Source organism: Lepisma saccharinum, chromosome 28 (assembly GCF_977018435.1).
Source record: "Lepisma saccharinum chromosome 28, izLepSacc3.1, whole genome shotgun sequence".
NCBI lineage: Eukaryota > Metazoa > Arthropoda > Insecta > Zygentoma > Lepismatidae > Lepisma > Lepisma saccharinum.
Genome location: NC_139256.1, coordinates 17,257,538 through 17,278,400, shown reverse-complemented (window position 1 = coordinate 17,278,400; position 20,863 = coordinate 17,257,538). Strand labels below are relative to the sequence as shown.

Genomic DNA, 20,863 nt, shown 5'->3' with positions numbered 1-20,863 from the left:
GTGACAAAACAAATGTTTCTTTGCTCTATCCACTGTAATTTATCTTTCTTGTGCCCAGTTTCAGATTTCACTCTGAAAACTGCAATCCCTCAAAATATTGAACAACATAAATTTTATTTACACACTGGGACATATAGACGTAGTTATATTTGGCATCACGTTCTACTAAAGTATGGCATTCATTCTTTACTTTCAGTTTATTTAGCTTGGGATTTAAACATTCCAGATATGTTCACGGGTGCCACTTACAGATACTAGGTCTGTATGCACTTACAGTTTTCATGTATGCTGTAACAATGGCGAGGATTACATTTATTGGTTTGTTTTGAGCAGGGCCGCCGTTAGGAAACGCGAGGCCCTTACATTTTGAAAAGTTAAAATGTAAACCTTTTTTACTTGTAAAATTCTACACTCAAACCTCATGCCCCCCCTCTTCTCTCCAATCCTGAACACACATTTCAACAACCAACGAAGTTTGGCAGTTTGTAGAGGGCATCGAGAGAAACAACTTTTCTTAAGAAATTTTTGGTAGGCCTTGTTTGGGCACCAACAGCCCCCGAAAAACATTTTTTCATGTGTAGTTTCTGAAGTGGAAATTCCTAGCATGGGTATGCTTGGACAAGTTTGGAGATAGAAGTTGAAAGGGGCGTGATTATACGTATCAACATTGAGACAGTGCACTAGCCCACAGGTTCCAAAATGTTTTCGTTTCATGGCACCCTTAGTGTTTCAAGATTTTTCCACGGCACCCAAGTCAGAATGTAGGCCTATCTAACACTTGCAACGCTCAGTTACTACATATTTCAAATTCTGAAACATTTTACATTTTGTGTAAGAAGTTCTAAAAACCATGCGTAGACTAACAAGTAAGTGTAATATCAGTGAAAATAACGGAGCATTTCGCGGTAACCTCGTAAGCCAGCCATGGCACCCAAGGGCATCGTGGCGCACACTTTGGGAACCACTGCTAGGGGGAATGCTTAGGCAAATTAGCCTAGCTGGCTTTATAAAATGTGTTTAACTGAAAGGGTCATCACCTCGCTGCGTTTTCCCCTCCACACTTGGGGTGCTGACCTTGTGTGTATGTAGGTGATATTTTCTTGTCAGATAACATACTAAAGACGTCAGTGCTCTAAGGAAAGGGGGTCATGGTAGCAGACAGGATGAAACCCCTGAGATTATCCCTATCGCTTAATTCATACATTGCTGCTTATCGTCAATGGCGTAACTTGGCGTGGGCAAGGCGGTTGGGGCCAAATCTCCACCTTTATTAAAATGTATACATATGGTTTGAAATGTTAAATGAAACCTGTGGTTCATGTTCGACCCCACGTTACGCTGCTGCTTATTGTTACATTAAAGACATGTTAAGTTTTATTCAGAGATATTTATATTCTGAGAGCCAGCCATCCTTTCCTGTCCGCAGATTACTAAAAATTTTGTCGTCTTTCCTACTTTTAAGAGTTGAAGTCGAAATGAAACGTCAAGGAACAAATGGTTATCAAGGAAAATTATTCGCATTGACGTCCTCTGCAAGGTGTAAAACTTTACCTGTTGTCCACAATGTTGCCTTATTATTTAGCTTCTATTTTCTGCCACTTTTGGCTAATCGCGACATTGAGGATGAATGACAAGATAAAATTGATGAAGTAATGCAAAGAACACCCATGACCAAGCCGAGATTCAAACCCGGGAGCCCTGGTGTTGTAACGTGCTGTACTATCCACTCCGCCACGGAGGTCAGCGACTCTGCATATGTGTATAACCATATAATTACTATATAAATGTGTGTGTGTGGGTTGTTACGCAGTCTTCACACATTGGTATTGTAAAATGTGAACATTCCGTATGGTTTAGAAAAGCATCGTAGGGGGAAATTCATTTAGAAAATAAGTAGAATACAATAAATGCAAAAATCGTATAGTTTACCTTTCATACTTAAAATCTCTCGCGTTTTGTGTTTCAAAGTTTTCAGTCACGGTATCGAAGTCAAATTTTGACTAGTTTCGACTTTGGTGAGTGTTTTTAAAAAGACATGTTCGTTCTCAAATCAAGGCTGCCAGCAGGAGTCTTTCTGAGGGGGGGGGGGGGGCACAGTAGTTGCCAGTGGAAGCTATCACCCCTGGTTTAGAAAATTCTCATAAAGCATTCCACACTAGGACAAGTTGCAGCTGCACCCACTGCATTTTATCCATGTAGACATCCCACAACTTTCCCCAAAGTGGTGTATCCAGATATCTAAGGTGCGGGGGTAGGGGGGAGACAAGTGCCTCTAGGCCTAACTCTGCGAGAGCTATTGTCTCAAATGTGTCTTGATTGATTTCAAGGATAGAAGCCCCTCTCATAACTTGCTACTTTTATCGACGGTTAGATATTTATTTCATTTTAAGCTGTGGATGTTTTTGCACGCAAAAGGGAATATTGACCGCGGACAAGTTTCCCTGTCACGGTTAATCCTCTTCATTTCATCTTTTCCCAATTTACCAGATTGTAAAATCCAAACGCAAGAGTCCAAACATATGCACCCTAAAATTTGAGGTCTCAGCTTCACAAAGAATCACATTCCAATACTCTCTCAGGCAATAGTTTATGGCAGGAAATCGGTCGAAGGTTGTGGTCACTAACAAGAAATTCAACTGGGTTCCGTTGGACACAGTAGGCTTGCACCTTGCAGTCCACATTTGAAAATTCTGTTTCTTTTTTTTCTACACTACGTAAGCTTATTTAAATTGATTTCTATCGCTAAAATACATTTCCTTTCATTTCTTTCTTCTATTCTAAAGCTATCATGTTTGCACAAGAAATTAATGCAAATAAAAGATTCAATAATATTACATAAATATTTCGGAAGCGCGAGGCCCTGTGAGATGGCACGCATTGCACACCTTTAACGGCGGCCCTGGTTTTGAGCATGTGATTTGTCACATGAATAAATTTTTGTGCTGTGCAACACTAATATCTAAATAGGCATGAAGTAAACACACACAGAAAAATCTATGAAACAACTTGTTTGTAATGTAATTTCATAGCTATGTCTTCATTTCTAAATGAATAAAAGTTGAGGTGCCATATCCAAAAGCAAAAAGTTTGTAAAGGAATATTACTGAAGTTATACTTATTAACCATTTAAATTTACAGAGAGAAAGTTAAAAGATAATATACATCACAGAGAGATAAATTCACTAGATACTTTGTAATAAAATATGAAATATGGCAAAATCATCTTGGGATACATGATATGCTGGGTTGACTTACTCTACGTGTCAAGTAGTAATTTCTAAAATGCTGTACACAATATTAATTAACTGCACGTTAATCGGATTGCCACATCAACATGCTAGGAAATCTGCTCTACTTACCCCTAAAGGAATTGTTTTTGTCAGAAGTTGTTCAACATTTCCTAAAACTTCATTTCTAGCTACAAGACCACCATTGACAACCTAAAAAAAAAAATCCACTTCAATGTACAGGAACAACTGGCACAACATACAGAGAAGACATTTTCAATGCAATTTCAATTAGAAACAGTATGCACATGAACATCATAGCCCTAACTTGCTCAATGGGGGGTGGCGGGGGCACCACCTCTAGATTTTCAATTTCTCGGTTGTGAAATTGAAAATAAATTACATTGTTCCCTATATGATAGAAATATTTATGTATTACTTTTGTTCATAGCAACATAAATGCAATGTAAATAGGGGTCAAAATTCACTAAGTATGCTTATCAGGTGACAACTTTGAATACATGTGATTTGAAATACTAATGCCAATGACAGTGTACAATTGGTTGTTAATGATGGTATTTTTTGTAATTATTATAATTAATAACTGCAACTACATTAATGAAAAATTATGATTTTTGTGAGTTACAGTGAATGGTAAAATATGTGAGACACACTGATGCAATAATTGGTTATTATTTTTAGATAATGATTGTAAATTTTGTAATTATTATAATTAATAAATAACTGCACATATATAATCAACAAACGAAACAGTGATTCAATAACAAAACTGTTTCTTGGATTGTAGTGATAAAAAAAGTGTGAGCTTGTGAGCCCCCCCCCCCACCTCAATTAGGTAAGTAAGTTTCTCATACAGCACGGGTAAGCTAGGGTTAGGAAAAATTATTCATATTAATGAAAATAATCAAATTGGAAAAATATTAATATGATAAGACATATTCTACTATTAAAGAACAGATATATTTTTGGTGAATAAAAAAACAACATTTTGGTACAAAAACAGCATATTTTGGAATCAAAAGCAGTTTATAAGATAGCATTTTGGTATTAAAATTGTGAATATAATCCTAAATTCATTTTAAAATTATACTTATTACACAAAATAAATCTTCCTTTCTAATAACACATGTATGTACTAATCAGAGTATTAAGTTTATTCCTGTATAAAGGAATCCATTTTGACTCAAATATTTACAGGAGAATGAATCAATTTTTCATGATTCTACCTAACACACAGGATAATTCAGACTTCACAAAGTATTGTGTCGGTAAATAAACTCTAAATTCTGTGCTTAAGAATATATTTCTATCCATTTGTGACAAATTATTGTAAGAAATGCACCTCATACCTTTCAAAAATATAAAAAAATAATAATAGGTGTGTTATTTCACATCTTGTTTCCGTCGAAAATGAAATATGCATGTCTCTAGCAATGAGCCAAAAAAATGTGGTAAAGTTGATCTCTCATCAATGAAATTATGTGGAAATACAAGTAGTCGGTGAGTGTACATTATTTTCTGCCATACATTCATGAAGATAATTTCTTTGAATTTTTGTATGATTGACAACTACATGTACGAATAAAAACAAAATAAACAGACAAAAAATCTTATCAGTTGAAATTAATGAAGGTACACTCACAAAGAACATTCAATAAATAACAGGGCCACAGTTAGTAGACGCAAGGCCCTGTGCGAACTATATCGGCGAGACACTTATATTTTGGGATGTAAAAATATGTACAGCATCAATTCCTCATAATATTCTACACTATAACTACAGTGCCTTGAATAACGTAGTGTGGAAAACGACCCAAGAAACTGGTTCCCAAGATGGTGACAACATAGATGGCAGTGCGATCCGTACAGGTGCTAATTTTGTTATGAAAGTAATGCAGCTTAGTCAATTTTTGGAATATATTGTGTAGATTTGTTTGTCTTGAAAGGCGGTAAGTGAATTGATGGAAACAGTTATATTTGTGGAGTGATTTGCAGTCACGAAATGGCATTAATTTACAGAGAATCACATTCAGAAGAAACAGCAGACTAAATAATACTGAGTACATGGCATGTTCTACAAATGGTGTTAAACAAATGAAAAGCCCATACAACTGATTGAATATGCATTATTAAATATGTAAGTATTAATTCTCACAGTTAATCACAAAAACACTCATATGGTATGAGATGGTATACATACCCGTACTTCACACCACTGGTACCCAGTGCTCCATTTCATTTTTGCCAATGAACACTATTCATCACAGTGTGGCCACATTTCATCTGCATAGGCTGCAACATAAAACAGGTGCATACAGGGTAAGCTCAAAGTTCCTTAATACCCCAATAAAATGTATAGGAGTTATGGTGGGTACTATTGGTTATGACAGAACCATCTTAGGCCCTGAGGTAACACATGTGTATCTGTCAACCAGATGTCCATCACAATGAATTCAACTAAAAAATGTTTATAGTTAGGGGGGGGGGGTATCCTATACATCAAATCAGGGTAGAATTTCACAAGAAATGCAGAGGTGAAGGTTTCTTTCAACATATCTTAAACCAGTTAAAAGCTATGAGTGTATGTTTGTAGCAAATTTATCCATTTCCAGTTATCTATATTTTTCATCTTTGCTTACAGAGGAAAGTATTTCTCCAGAGTTTTTTCAACAGGATGAACTGTTGCTATATTTACACAGATCTAATACCTTTGAACTTTTACCTTTGGTGACATGTGCATGAAGTGAAAATCCATGATATAAATCATATGGAGAACGCGTAGATGATGCTCTCACACCTACTATGTTTCAAAATGTTGTGTGCGAGATGCCTATGAGTGTGCATATAGTAACATGGACAACATATTGAGCAGATCTTATAAGTAGATAATATGCACATAATGTTTTACTGATTAAATATACATTTAAAAAAACTTCACCATCGCATCTCTCATGAAATTTTGCCCTGGCCTGATGTAGTGCATCAGCAACTTTCCACGTAAAATTTTATAGTATAACCCAATATACCAATATACCATCAACAATGTGACATACACAAGCATGTTTCCCCCCTGGGCCTAACCCATTTATATCACGAACAATTGTACGCAGCATAATTGCTTTATATTTGATAGGATGGTGTGAAGGAACTTTTGACTCACCATGTATAATAGAATTAAACATGCATATCAATAAAAATAAATCACTTAAACATTTTAGTAATAACAATGGTTCTGTAATATTAACATGCAATTCTACCAGAGTTGTCAAGGGGTCCCCGGTTCGATACCCGGTGGAGGCACATAGTGGTTCGGATCACACTTTAAACTGTAGAACCAGTCCCGATTAGCCTTACTGTGCATAAGTGGACTTAAAACACTAAATCAATCAATCTACCAGAGTTGTAGCAAAATTACAGGTTCATGATGGATTCAATCCACACCACTGGCGAAAGGAAATTTGTTCAACTGAAGACTAGACATGAGGTACTTCCTGTCAAACCGTGAAGATAGTTACAGGTGAGCGGCTCGGGACCAAAACTTGAAAACCCACAAAAGTATGACACCGAGAAAAATGCAGGTGATAGCTTGTCCTTACATTGTGGCTTATGGGTTACCCAGAAATGTTCCTGTGAATTTCTGACCATCACCAGCTACTGAAGGAACTTCATTAACGATTGTACAGCAACTGCATCTAATGTTAAGAGAACTCAATTTTGAACAGTGTGTGTGTTATCAAGTTTTACTGCCATGCCGCTCATATAGTAGGTTAAAAGATGGTAATGGGTAACTTCAAATTAAGATTACATGCTAATACCAGTAGGAAGCCTGCCAAGGAAAATGAAATTATAAAATTATACCTTGAAAGTAACACATGCAATTATGCAATTTTAAATGAGTGAAACATTTAAAAGAAAACATTATTAGGTTTAAATTTAATAAATATTACAAGTACTAAAACACAAAAGTATCATATAATCGAAGTCATGGGTAAAAACTATTAAAAGAAAAAAAACACTGAGCATTTGAAAAATATAATTGTTTTCCAAAATAACTCCCAAGCGGAGATTTACAAGTTAGATGGCATCCTCCAGCTCGGTGAGCAGTGGCGGCAATTGGATTCCTAAAGAAGGAGGGGCAAGGACAGCTTACTTTACCTTGTTAGATAAGTTTCTAGCATAGTGCAGGGGCAAAAGTGAAGGGAGGGCAACTGTCCCCCCACCAATCGCAGTCACTGTTGGTGAGATTTCACTATGAATTATGAAGTTAGTTGTATTGCATGACATTCACATTTCATATGCTGTGTAAGATATGTTCTATTTGTATTTTGTTCATTCTACATTACTTTCTCAAAAATCTTTTTAGGTTAATCACACCATTGAGAATGAATGATTATTACCAGTATTATTATTATATAAGTGTACACACACAATGAAATGGTCATGCTTTATCCAGAATTCAAACTTGGGAACCTATTCTCTTGATAAAGTAAAATTATATCTTATATCTATTGTAGGTCCTCCCTGGGGGTATAGTGGTTTGGATCCCACTTTAAACTGTAGGTCCAGTCTTGAGTAACCTACCTGTGCATAGAATGGACTTACAAAAAAGAGTAAAGCAATCCCATTGAACCAATTTTTGATTGGTTTAAGTTTTCTGTTGTTTTTAGCGCCAAGGTATATGTTATAGTGAAGTAATATACCCTAGCATCAAGTAACCCTGTCCGAAGGCTTCAGGTAAATGAATAACAACCACATCCCACAGAACTATACAAAACAAGGCCCAAGTTCCTTTTGTTTTATTGCGATATCATCATGCTACGAACAGAATTTTTGCATGGTTTGATTTCTATTTAACAAATACTGCATATTTTTAGCGATTACTTAAGATTTTGTTCAATATATGCTTTTGTGGTTAGGTTAGGCAGGTCAGGTTTGGATCTCTTAGCATTAAAATAAATTCCCTAAATGCATTATACTAAAGTTCCGATTTACATTCGTTCAGACTACTCTACGATACTTGATCTTGTATCTCCACTTGTCAACAGAGAATACCTTGTGCATGGGAAGTGCACATACTTGCGTAAGGTAATTTCTAATTCCTTTTTACAACATAAATAATTTTTTTCCAAATCCCAACAGTGCTCATTACTTTAAGGGAGGTTCAAATTTTGTGAGACAACGATTTCCAAAATTTAACGATATTTAGTTTTCTGCTAGGAGAATTTGAAAAATAAATAATCGTAAAACAATCGGAATCGTTAGCCAAAACAACTCCAGATGGGACATTGCCTACCATTTCATATGCAGAATTGGTAAAACTGTCAAAGCCGGGAATCGAATTTCTTCAAATTTACAGCAGAAATTACTTACGGAATTGAGTTTGTGTAATTTTGGAAGGTCGTAGAAGTGTTTTCTCGCATTTTTCAATGTATTTGGCCGCTAATTCATGTATTTTTCTATAATAATGTCCGTCCGCTACACGAAAGCTGTTGCTTGCTTGCTTCCATCCATGTACTTGAACCGGATGTTGCGAGCATCTGATGACGTAATCCCCGGTAATTATAACACCATTAAGCTTTGTTTCCATGTTTATGAAAAAATATAAATATGCTGACCAAGGCAGTAATTTATTTTATTAAAAACATAAACTAAACGTAACGTTTCAACCTTCTACCAAGGTCTTCATCAGACTCTGTATCAAGTACAAAAGTAACAAGATACACAAAAAGGGCATTATATATACACAAACTTTACTCCCTCCAGACTATTAGAAAGTTGTTAGGAACTTTCTAGCAGGTGGCTTTCACTGTACTTTCACCTAAAAGGCTAAACATAATTACTTTCATATAGAATGTGAAGAGATATTCATATTGAATATCTCACGCTCTTTTTCCTTCGTTTTTCTCCCTTCTCCTCTCCTCTTTCTCTCCTGTCCTTTCCACTCTTTCTAACACCTTCTTCCATTCTTTGTTTAACTTCAGTCCCCCATTCAAGTTCATTGTGTCTTCTTCACCTTTCTTCTCTATTTCCTTGGCTTCCTTCCATTTTCTCACTAGCATTCTCTTCTCCCTTCCTATCTGCTTAGCCTCATCCCACTCTATGTCATGTCCTGTTTCTCTCGTGTGTTTAAATATCGCATTTCTCTCTCTCTTAAGTCGTACATCATCCCTATGTTGTTTCAACCTATCTTTTAGTCTCTTTTTTGTTTCTCCTATGTACACACTCTGACATTCTTTACATTTTACTTCGTAGATAATCCCTTCCTCTTCCTCTTCTCCGTTTTCCTTTTTCTTGTTTGCATTCTTCGCTATTCCTAAGATCCTTCTTCCTCCCTTCCTGTAAGTTTTAACGCCCGTTTTTCTAAGCATTTTGCATATCTTTTCCGTGGTCTTCCCCATACTCCTTATTCCAAACCTTCTCTCTTTTTCTTTCTCTTCCAATTCTCCCCTTCCTCTTTTCTTCCTTCTTCTGTTTATATCTAGTCTATCCTGCTTCTCATAGCCATTCTTTTCCAGCTGTTTCCATAGGCTATTTATTTTGCCTTCTTTTTCACATTCCTTCGTGTAAGTGTTTCCAACACACAGTTTTTTTCACTATATTGCCCAACCTAACCTAACCATGATGGTGCATGGGGCTATCGTGAATGGTTTTTGGAGCTATTCGTGGATGGTTATACAAATCAGAATGATTTTTGGGGTTACGCGTGAATGGTTTTTGGGGCTATGCAGGTATGGTTTTCGGAGCTACGCGGGAATTGTTCTGTTAAGGTTGAAACACTGCTTTGCCGTTTGAAACACAATGCTAGTCAAGATTTGCCTGCCATTTTGCATGTTCAGGAAGAGAGAAAAGAACGAACAATAATTACTTGACATGTCGACAATAGATACTAATTTCGTTAAAAAAAAAGCAAAATCCCTTGTTAAACAATCTTTCGTAATGCAGAATAAGTAAGTACAAATGTCAACAATTACAGAATAAACGAGTTACAGCCGATTCCCGGCTTTGACATTTTACCACACAAGATATTAATGACAAGTCAATACATTTGAATTATTAAAATTTATTCTGATAGCAATTCTCTACATTTCTCTTAAGTTAGGACTTATAAGGTCAGTGGTGACATTATCATTGGTCCATGTATTTTCGCTATTTGATTAGCTGTTTTTTTTAACGAATAAAAACCTGTGAAAGTACTTACAAATAGGAAGTTAATTTACTTACTGAGGCCATACTTTGGGGTTAAATATCTCGATTTTTTGTGGTCTCCGCATCTTAAAACAAATTTTATATTACACAAAACACTGAAATCTACCAATTAAAAAAAAAAAAAAATTATGTATTTCTCAAAGGTCAAGGGATCCTACACAGGAGTGAAAACAGTTATTGATACCCCTCAGCCTCAGTATCCCCTTAAGAAATAAAATATTACCATTGACGGATAGCCCCATAAACCATTCACGATAACCCCACGGACCGTTTCCGGCAAGGTTAGGTTAGGTTGGGTTAGGTTAGCATAGTCAAAAAAAATTCTTGTAAAAAAAAGGCACGTTTGGAAACACTGGCGAGACCACGTGACTTTCGACCCCATATGCAGGTACATAATGGAAACAAGGGCATAATGTTGTCGCTTTACAGAAAATGCAAGTTCCTTACATAAAAAGTGATTATTTCTTGTTCTGCAGCATTCTATGGTGAAGTTTTCAATTTCCGTGAAAGAAAATACCTCGAAGAACTTCGACAATGATACAGAAACTGATTTCAGTAAGTAGTTTCTCCTGTAAATTTGAAGAAATCCGTTCAGGCGATAACGCATATTTACCAAATTTTGGGTCGTAGTAATATCAGGAATATATATTTCGATAGCCGCATGAAGGGCAAACGGTAAGGTTAGGCCGGTTAACATAGTTAAAATTTGGGATAGTAGTAATATCAGGAATATATTTGTTATTCGAAACACAAAATCGTGCATTAAACATTGGTTTTCTTGAGAAATCGAGGGTGTCGGTTGCAGTCACGGACCCGCTTATTTTGCAAGATCTACACGTGAGCGTCAAATTTTAACTGGACATTTGTGATTAGGAGGCGGTACTAGTTTACTATCCTTCGGACAGATTTCTTCATTTCTACAGAAGAAACTACTTACCGTAATAAGTTCCTGTATTATTGTCTAACATTGGGAAGGTGTTTTATGTGAAATTCAGGTAAGTTTTCCGTATCCTGGAAACGGATTTCTTCAAATTTAAAAGTTTGGGGCTCATTCGGGGGCAGGTGACGCCGGCCAATTTCTAACATGCCTTTAACAGGGAGTCTATAGAAAAAGCCGGGGAGGAGGAGCGGAGGTGGGGCCGCGTCAGCGGTTGGGGGGGATAGGTCAATTACCCCAGGGGCAGAGCCCGGAATCGGTGGGAAATTTGGGTCAAAAATTTCAAACAAAAATAATTTCTTGGTTTAAATTTTGCACCGATTCCGGGATGGATAGCCCCAAAAACCATTCACGGAATGTTCTGCTAAGCAGATAGGTAAGTACGAATGTCAAAAATTGACGTAACTCAGAAGTTATAGGTGTCCGAAGGATAGTAAACATTTACCAATTATTGAGTATGCGAAATATGAAAGAAATTGGGGAAGTGTACAGAATTGTAAAATCGGGAAAATGTCTGTTATATCGGAGACACATTTCTAATGCATGTTTTCAGTTTCAAATGGTTCGTACTTACCAATTGTGTATTGCGGAACCTATTTCAAGGTGCCATTATGCTTTTTACACGAAAATAACTTCGATTTTTCACATTACGAGTAATTCTTTTGGGTCCTTTCTTCCGTTGCGGAACATAAAATATTTCGCGCACAGCTGTGGATCATGACGTGTCGTGCTTGTGTTTTGTCGATTTGGAGTGGGCATGCAGTGTTGCAACCATCTTAACCGAAAAATACCTACTTTCGTGTTCATTATGTCATCACAAACCATTGACGGATAGCTCCAAAAACCATTCCCGATAGCCCCAAAAACCATTCACGATAGCCCCAAAAACCATTGACGGATAGCCCCAAAAACCATTCACGATAGCCCCAAAAACCATTCATGTTAGCCCCACGAACCATTTCCGGAAAGGTTAGGTTAGGTTATGTTAGGTTGGGTTGGGTTAGGTTAGGTAAGCATAGTTAAAAAAATTAAAATTCTGGTAAAAAAAAAGGCACCTTTGGAAACACTTCTTCCTCTCGCGAGACCGCGTGACTTTCGACACTCGCGCCATCTGCAGGTTCATAATGGAAACAACGGCATAATGTTGTCGCTTCGCACAAAAGGCTACTTCATTACATCAAAAGTGCTTATTTTCTGTTGTGCAGCATTCCATAGTGACAAAATACCTCCACGAAGTTTGATAAATGCAACAGAAACCCATTTCCGTAAGTAGTTTCTCCTGTAAATTTGAAGAAAAGTGTTTCCGATATAACAGACATTTACCTAAAATCGCTCCTAAAGTACATCACCTTACCGTGAAGAACATGCCAAAGGCTTGGCGCAAGCGAACATAGCACCCAACACGATATTAAACAACAGCAGGGATAATTTTACGTTATTAGGTTAGGAGATATTTAAATTAGCAATCATTATTTATGTAGGCAGATTCCCATCTGATGTGTTTTGGATTCTCTTTCGGGTCCTATATTCACTCGCGCGAAATGTTCTGGCTGGTTCGTATCAGGTTAACTTAACATAAGTTAGGAGTGTTAAGTTTGCAACTGATAGCAATTTCCGACGTGTTCATTCGCTATTTTAGTGTGCGTACAAACGGTCTACACTAATATTCAGAGTTGGCAGTTTTTTACTTACGCGGGATCAAATATTTCCGTTATTTGTGTTTTCCGCGCCCTGGAATCAATTTTATATTGCGTAGATTAAAGAAATTAACGTAATTCTCGAGAGTGGGTGAAAGGCCATTTATTTGCAGATCGCAGCAAAGCGTTATCTGTTAATTTCTTTAAAATAAATACTGAACAAGTTATGTAAAGTATAATTACCTACAAATTAGTTGCCTTTTCTGATTGCGGTAACATACAGAATAAAAACTTTAGAATTTCAATGCATGTAACTAAACACGAACCACTTGCAACACAGCAGTTTGGAATCAATAAACTAACTCGAACCTTGATTTGTTCTCTTTTTCCCTTCTTTTATGCTTCTAACAAAGCAAGGTAATATTCAACTCGAATTAATCTTGATTATATGTGAATTAATGACAATCTGTACATCAGCTGTTCGCTGTTGGTTTCAGTGTGTAAACTTGTCCAAATGTCCACAGATCACATCCTGTTCACCACAGATCATCTGTTCACAGGCTAGATCTTATTGTTCGGGTATAACTGACGGCACGTTTCTCAACCACCCTTCTTCGCGAAAAGTCAGTGGCGATGACTACGGCGGGAGAGTAAGGCAGTTGCCCTTCCACTTTTTACTACGGGACGGGAAATTTTTTAAATCCCGACATTCGGGACGGGGAAGATTCGCGAATTCTGCACGTCATTTTCACTTTAAGTGATTGTTTCCATTTCTGGAATAAAAACTAATAATTTTCGATAAGTTCCACAAACTTTCAATGCAGAAAACGTCAACAATTAACGATGTTTTGAAATGACCATTCGGTATTTCCCGACTGCTTGGGATCCCGCACACCCCTGCTTTTAACCCCCGTACTATGGCTTCATAATGCAGCCATAAGAAAGTACTTTCCTTCCCCATCTTAGTTTTGGCACCAAATTACCGTCACTGTGAAAGGGCACATCAAATTTCGTGTCTTTTAATGGCGAGAATTAATATCTGAAAACTTGAAAGTAAAATTCCGGAGATTTTTTTTAACAGCCGAATTTTGAAGTTTGCGTGTAACAGGAACAGCAATCAGTTTGAGTAATTTTCTACAATTTCATAAAACGAATTTTCAGAGAGAAATATTTGATAGAGCCTTAAAAGATTGCAAATTATAATCAATACACATTAAATGATTTGAAATGCATTTATTTGTGCCTATCTAAGATAAAATGAGATCACACGATGCAAACAGCAGTGACATATCGAATGACACTTGGATCAGTAACTTACCTAAGCTGTGAAATATATCCTAAGCTAATTGCCATTCTTTACACATAAATATTGGCCTTAAGTCTAGTACAACAGTCTTCGATTGAATTATGAGGCATGGTGTGAATTGTTATTTTCAGCATTTTTGTAAATCATCCCATTCTAGACCCCACGGCAGTGATGCAGAAATGGGTTGAAGGGAAGGTTGCAGTACCCCCTCAAATAATTTGACACATCAAGATGTCTAACCCTCCATTAGGCACATGGGATACAGCAGGATACAGGTATCACCCATCAATATTCAATACAAGATGGCAACATTGTGAACTATACCGCACAGAGTGCTTTTGTGTAGCTGAATGTGCTTTCTTTGTCTTTGTTGTAAGCACAGTTGCTCAGTTCTGCTGTACTTCTAAGCCACACAATGATAACATCAGTCGCATGCTTGGTGTACAGTTGTTCCTCACGTGAGTAAATAAGTAACAAGAAAAATATCAATGTCGAAAAACAGAGCACACTGCAAAATCTGATGGTATATGGTAGTGGGTTAGTGAGGAAGGAGAGGACACGTAGCTGTGTGTTAGTGCCAAAAATGAACATGAAAGTGACCGTGTGACCAAAGTACTGCTTCAGTTCTTTGTATTTAGTCACGTGAAGGACAACTGTATACAAAGCATGCGACTGGCGTTACTTTTTAATATTACATCATTTTGAAAGAGCAGCAACAAATTGCAGCTATCGTAGAAAAAAGATAAACAAACATCTTGCACACATGGCCACTATAATTCATGGTGTAGTCCATACCTTGAAGGTAGTTAAAAAGAGTTGGGAGACAGGGGCAGGCCCATAGCTAGAATTGACCTCATGGGTTATCAATGGGGGGGGGGCTTTGTAAACCAAGTCCATTTTTCAAAAGTTTAGCAGTGTTAAATGAAAGTAAATTATTTGTGTGTGTGTGTGGGGGGGTGTCATTAAGTTAATATAAAATTTAGAAATATCACATAAATAGTACATTTTTCTATGGGTATATTCTGATACATCTTTGAAGTGTTAATTGTATTACATACTGCACACTAATTTTGATGATATATTTATATAATACAAAAAATGCATAATATTCAATCATAGTGCCTACTGTACATTCCACCCCCAGCTGAAGGAATAAAACTTCCCTCCCTTCCCAAAACTTAGGAACTGTTGACCTTTGATGTAGATATGGAAGGAATGTGGATGATGACATCAGTGTCACAGATTTCTGTCTAAACGGGAGACCACAACAGGGACAGCAAATTGTATGGATAAAGAAGCTCATCTGTGAAAGAACATTCTATAGTCTAGAGAATCTTCTAAATACTTGCCGCTACTTCGACTTCAGCTCATAAACAAGATGAACTTTATGTTCTGTGAATTTATCCTCCACCAAGTTGTGAGCAAAATAATATCTGCTGTCTACATTTTCACTCTTCACTGCAAACAAAATAGTTTTACCTAATGTCAAGGGGGAGCTCAGTCTGGCTACGGCCCTACTATACAAGAACTTCGAAACTCTATGCAACCTACTAAATACAGGGTGTCTACAAATTATTGAAGCAGTTCCACGATGTTACTGTACGTGTATTATTGAACACATTGTGAAGTAACTTTACAGTTTTGTAGAGAAACTCAGCAAGTTTTGTGGCACATTACAAGTGTTCGATATGCTCCCTCTTTGTGATTCTGCAGACGTAAACTTTATAATCAAGTTCTTCCCAAACGCGATGAAGCATGTATCAATTTGATCAAAAGCACTGATGATACGAGCCCCCAGATCTGCTAGATCACTCGGTAATGGAGGCACAAACACTAGATCCTTCACATAACCCCACACAAAAAAGTCACCGTGAGGCAATGACAGCAGTTGTTCATCATCATTTCCACAACGACCGACCCTCGGTTTATCGTGATGGAACTGGGGCGAAGCACCATCCAACTGGTGGATAAAGTTCTCCATGTCTGTCTCCAACTGTGGCATGAGCCAACTTGCTAACATGTCAAGATACCCGTATTCTGTAATGGTTGTTCGCTGAAGAAGAAGCGGCTGTAAACTCTAAATTTTGAGATTGCACAAAAAGCATCTAGTTCCGGAAAGTCACGAAGATGCTCTATGGCGCCAAGGTGAACAGAAGACTCCCGTAACTTGTCACAAAACTTGTTGCATTTCTCTACAAAACTGCAAAGTTACTTCGTGGTACGTTCAATAATACATGTAGTACAGTAACATCATTAAATCGCTTTCAATCATTTGTAGACACCCTGTACTTTCTGCTACTTAAGACTTCAGTTTATAATCAAGATGAAGGGATGTAATAGCTGATCTTCTTTCTGTGAATTTGTAATTTCATCAAGTTATGACTACATAATATCCGCTGTCTACATTTTCACTTGTCACTACAAACAAATTATACAAGTTTTACCTAATGACCGGGTGCTAACGACAATGCGAGGGGGCTGAGCTCCCCCTGGCCCCTGCCTGGCTACGGGCCTAGACAGGGGTACATCTTGTGCCTATGCAGGTTACAGAAAATGACGCACCTCGTGGAGGCTTAAAAGAATCTAATTTTTAGTAGCTGATTAACAATATTTGTGTTACTATGTTGTAGCATTATGACAACATTAACAACACTTGTCACCTTAGGAAACTTTGAAGTGAATTTAACTTTTTCTTCAACATGACACATCCACCCATATGAAAGGAAATATATACTGGAACTTAGGTCTGCCATTCCATGTGTCGACCACGGAGCTACCAAGCTAAAAAAAACACACACACACAATTTCCACAACTTGGATATCTGTTATATAAGCATGACTCAAGGAGTTGATGGTCAATTTTTTTTTTTGGCCATTGAAGACTTTGATAATCATAACGATAGTCTATTTTCCTTAAGTTAGAACCAGAAAACATTGTTTTGATTTTGCATTGCAATTTTTTATCCTTTTGGACTTTTAGTAATTTTTCAATTTATTGTCAGTTTCTATTAAATTTTCATTATTTGGCATATTTCAATTGCACTTTATTCTCAGTATTTTGGCAAGTTTTAATTGTATTTTCCATTCAATTTCGTCAGGTTTTACATGACACCCGATATATTAAATATTAGTATATGAAGCAATGTGCACAATTATAAATAATTAAACTGAAAGGCAGTGGTTCTACTTTTCCAATAAATAAAGATACAGTAGGAAATGGTAAATTTTTGTACTTTATTTGTAACAAAAGAGAAAACATGTAAATACTTCAAGAAAAATATATTTAGCAATATATTACAGAAAATAGAAATTAATACAAAAAAAAAAAAGACAAACACTATTTGTACATGTATCTATGCTGGCGTTTGCACCAGCCAATAACAAAAACAAATCATACTAATTGGTAGTATGTGTACAAATGATTAACACACTATACTCATGGAGTATATTTAATGGCACACTCATCAGAAATGTATTACAAGCAATATACTGCATATTTTATATAATTTTGGATTTTATTTTACTGTCCACTTTATAAAATATGCATTACTTGTGAATAAATATGAGGGGATGCTAAAAAGTTCATGGCCCAATCATGTTCCCAAATAATTTGAAGGAAGATCATATGTCTTGAGCATGTCTGCCCAGCATGCGAGATTTATGGACATGGAAACCAGGACTGTGATGAAGTTCTTGTTCTTCCAGGGCAAGTCTTTGCAGGAGATCCATGAGAAAATGGGTGAAACCCTACAGAACTGCTCATTCATACGAACCTGTGAAGAAGTGGGTTGTACAAATCATTGATCGAATTCATAACCTGATTCTCATGGACCACCACATATCAGTTAAATGTGTGGCAGATTCTGCATAATTCATCGGAACATGTTGGTGCCAAAAAATCTGTCCGTGGACCAAACGCAAGATTGGTTACCATGGACAAAACCTGGTTATATCTCCACGATCCAGAGACAAAGTAACAGTCTGGCAAAACTCCAGTTCACCTCACCTCAATAAGTTCGAAGCACGAAAGGTCTTCATTTTTCTTGGATAAGGACAGTGTGTAACTTATAGATTACCTGCCTAAGAGCCAGAGCCAGACAGTTAATGCAGAGTACTACACATCATTAACACCTGACTGAAAGAGGTTGTAAACCAGCAACACCCTGGAAAGCTCAAAAAGGGAGGGGGTCCTGTGCTGGGCCACGAACTTGTCAGCAGTCCCTCCTACGAAACACAGAGGTATTGCAATCATTAACCTTTCGTAAAAGCTACTTCTGGAATCATTCCTCTGTCATGAAGGTCATTGAAAACAAACATGGCTTTTTCCAAATCCCAATCATTCTCTTGCAAACATCTAGAAAATGAAAGTACAAAATCAAAGTACACACACAAACCAACATTTCTTTTATTAATTTATTTGACATAAGGAACATGTAAATGTAATATCATGCCACTGTAAGTTGACAAATTTACATATATGCACAGATGCATGAACGTACATATATGCACTGTTACATTCATTAGGAGGAAACATTCACACATGGACATTTTTAGAAAATGCAATGTATTTGTATTAACATATTTGTAAAATATGTAATACAATACATTGTACCTGCCATGTAAAACGAGAACTAAAGAAATAAATATTCATTACACTGAAATGAAGACTGCAAAACTGTTTCATTAATTTCTATTAATTTTGGTGGCCACTGCCACCACCCTCTTGTATTTCTCACTTGTGAAGGTTTTGTATTCATGTTTCGGGAAAAGAAAGATGCAGTAGCAATTACTTTACTGAAACGAAGGATGATGATGATGGCAGTTAAAATACGTAATTTATATGAAGATTATTGTCCTATGTGAAAAGTAATATTGGAAGATAATAGTGTGGATTTCACCCTGGAAAATCAACAACAGAGAAAATATTTGTTATGAGACAAATATTGGAGAAATGCCTGGACTTCAATGTTCCCCCATATCATCTGTTCATTGACCTTAGGGCAGCATATGATAGCATTAACAGAGAGGAACTCTTTGAAGCTATGGTTTAACTTAATATCCCTAGAGAGCTAATAAGGCTCGCCCATGTGTCTTTGCCTAAGGTTTTGTGCTGTGTTAGTGTGTGTTAGATTGATTGCTTGATTGATTTGGTGTTTTAAGTTCAATTTTTGCACAGTAAGGCTAATTGGGACTGGACCTATAGTTTAAAGTGGGATCCGAACCACTATGAGCTTCCACTTGGTATCGAAAGTGTGTGTTAGAGACACAATCAGATAATTTGGACTTTCTCTATACAAGTCATGGTGTAAGGCAAGGTGAGGCATTAGCTTGTCTTTTGTTTAATATAGCACTGGAAAAAGTTATTAGAAAATCCGGAATACAAACAACAGGTACAGTTTTTACAAAATCGGTGCAACTTTTGGGATATGCAGATTACCTTGATGATATTATAAGTAGAAGTAAAATATCTTTATTGGAAGCTTTTATAAACTTGGAGGCAGCAGAAAGAAGAATAAGTTTAAGAATATATGAATCCAAATTTAAATATATATTAACTGGAATCCCATACAGAATGGAATTATTGGAGGTAGGAAATTATAAGTTTGAAAGAGTGAACAGCTTTGTCTACTTGGGATCTTTGGTAACAAATACAAATGATAACCACCTCTGAAATCAGAAAACACATACTAGCCTCAAATAAATCCTATTTTTGGCTAGGGTTGAAAAAAAGCCCATTATTTTGAATGGACGTTTTTAAAAAAACTGAAATTTTTGCTTTTTTTGGCTTTTTACCAATTACAGCTAACCCATTCCACTTGAAGTTACTGTTATGAGTTTACAGGTTTGTAGTGACATATTTTGCAACCAACTAAATGAAAATTACATCATGTAGCAGCCAAAGACAGCTATTGGCCAATCCCAGTGGACACACATTGCATACTGGTTAAGATACAATTTGAACCCCAGCTAACCAAGTAGTTGGGGAGGGGGTTTTGCAGGCCCACCACCTACATTTTTTAGATTTCTCAACTGTGTGAAAACAATAAATTACATTGTTTCCTGGGATGTTCCCAATATTTCTTTATTAATTTTGTTCATAAAAACATAAATGTAATGTAATTAGGAGGCAAAATGCACTTGGTGGGCATATCAGGCGCCATCTTTGAATGTATCTCATTCGAGACACTCATGCCAGTGACAGTGTACCATTGGTTGATAATGATGGTAATTATTGTAATCTTATGTTTAATAAACAACTGCACTTCAACAAAAAAGCATTAATAAAAATTATTATGGATTTTGTGAGTTTTAGTGAATGATAAAATATAGCCTACGTGAGACACATGCAATAATTGGTTATTATTTTTTATTAATGATAGTAATTTTTGTAATTCAGATCTCATTTCAAACTGTAGGTCAAGTCCAGATTTCTAAACTAGATTTTTTTTCCTCCCATTTGTGGACAGTCTTATTTGCTTTTGCTTCAGTTTGAGTGCCAGTTTTTTTTTTTCAACCAGCGGTCCTTCTC

At 36.6% G+C, this 20,863-nt stretch overlaps 2 protein-coding genes across 5 annotated transcripts in view; both read right to left on the bottom strand.

Annotated features, from left to right (window-relative positions):
- Positions 1-13,560, bottom strand: part of LOC145981095 (uncharacterized) — a 33,268-nt gene extending 19,708 nt beyond the window's left edge. The window contains exons 1-3 of one of the 2 annotated variants that reach the window (XM_083114234.1): positions 13,272-13,560; positions 5,449-5,540; positions 3,360-3,440 (exon numbers count right to left, since the gene is read on the bottom strand). In XM_083114234.1, the coding sequence (XP_082970360.1) occupies positions 3,360-3,440; positions 5,449-5,487 (120 nt within the window). In that variant the 5' untranslated portion in view covers positions 5,488-5,540; positions 13,272-13,560. The remainder of the gene's footprint in view (positions 1-3,359; positions 3,441-5,448; positions 5,541-13,271) is intronic. The other variant, XM_083114233.1, reaches the window with a different exon arrangement.
- A 4,034-nt stretch (positions 13,561-17,594) lies between these two features.
- The window catches only part of LOC145980567 (nuclear RNA export factor 1-like), a 73,616-nt gene continuing 70,347 nt past the window's right edge, over positions 17,595-20,863 (bottom strand). For all 3 annotated transcript variants that reach the window (XM_083113600.1, XM_083113601.1, XM_083113599.1), the window contains one exon: positions 17,595-18,688. In XM_083113600.1, the coding sequence (XP_082969726.1) occupies positions 18,586-18,688 (103 nt within the window). In that variant the 3' untranslated portion in view covers positions 17,595-18,585. The remainder of the gene's footprint in view (positions 18,689-20,863) is intronic.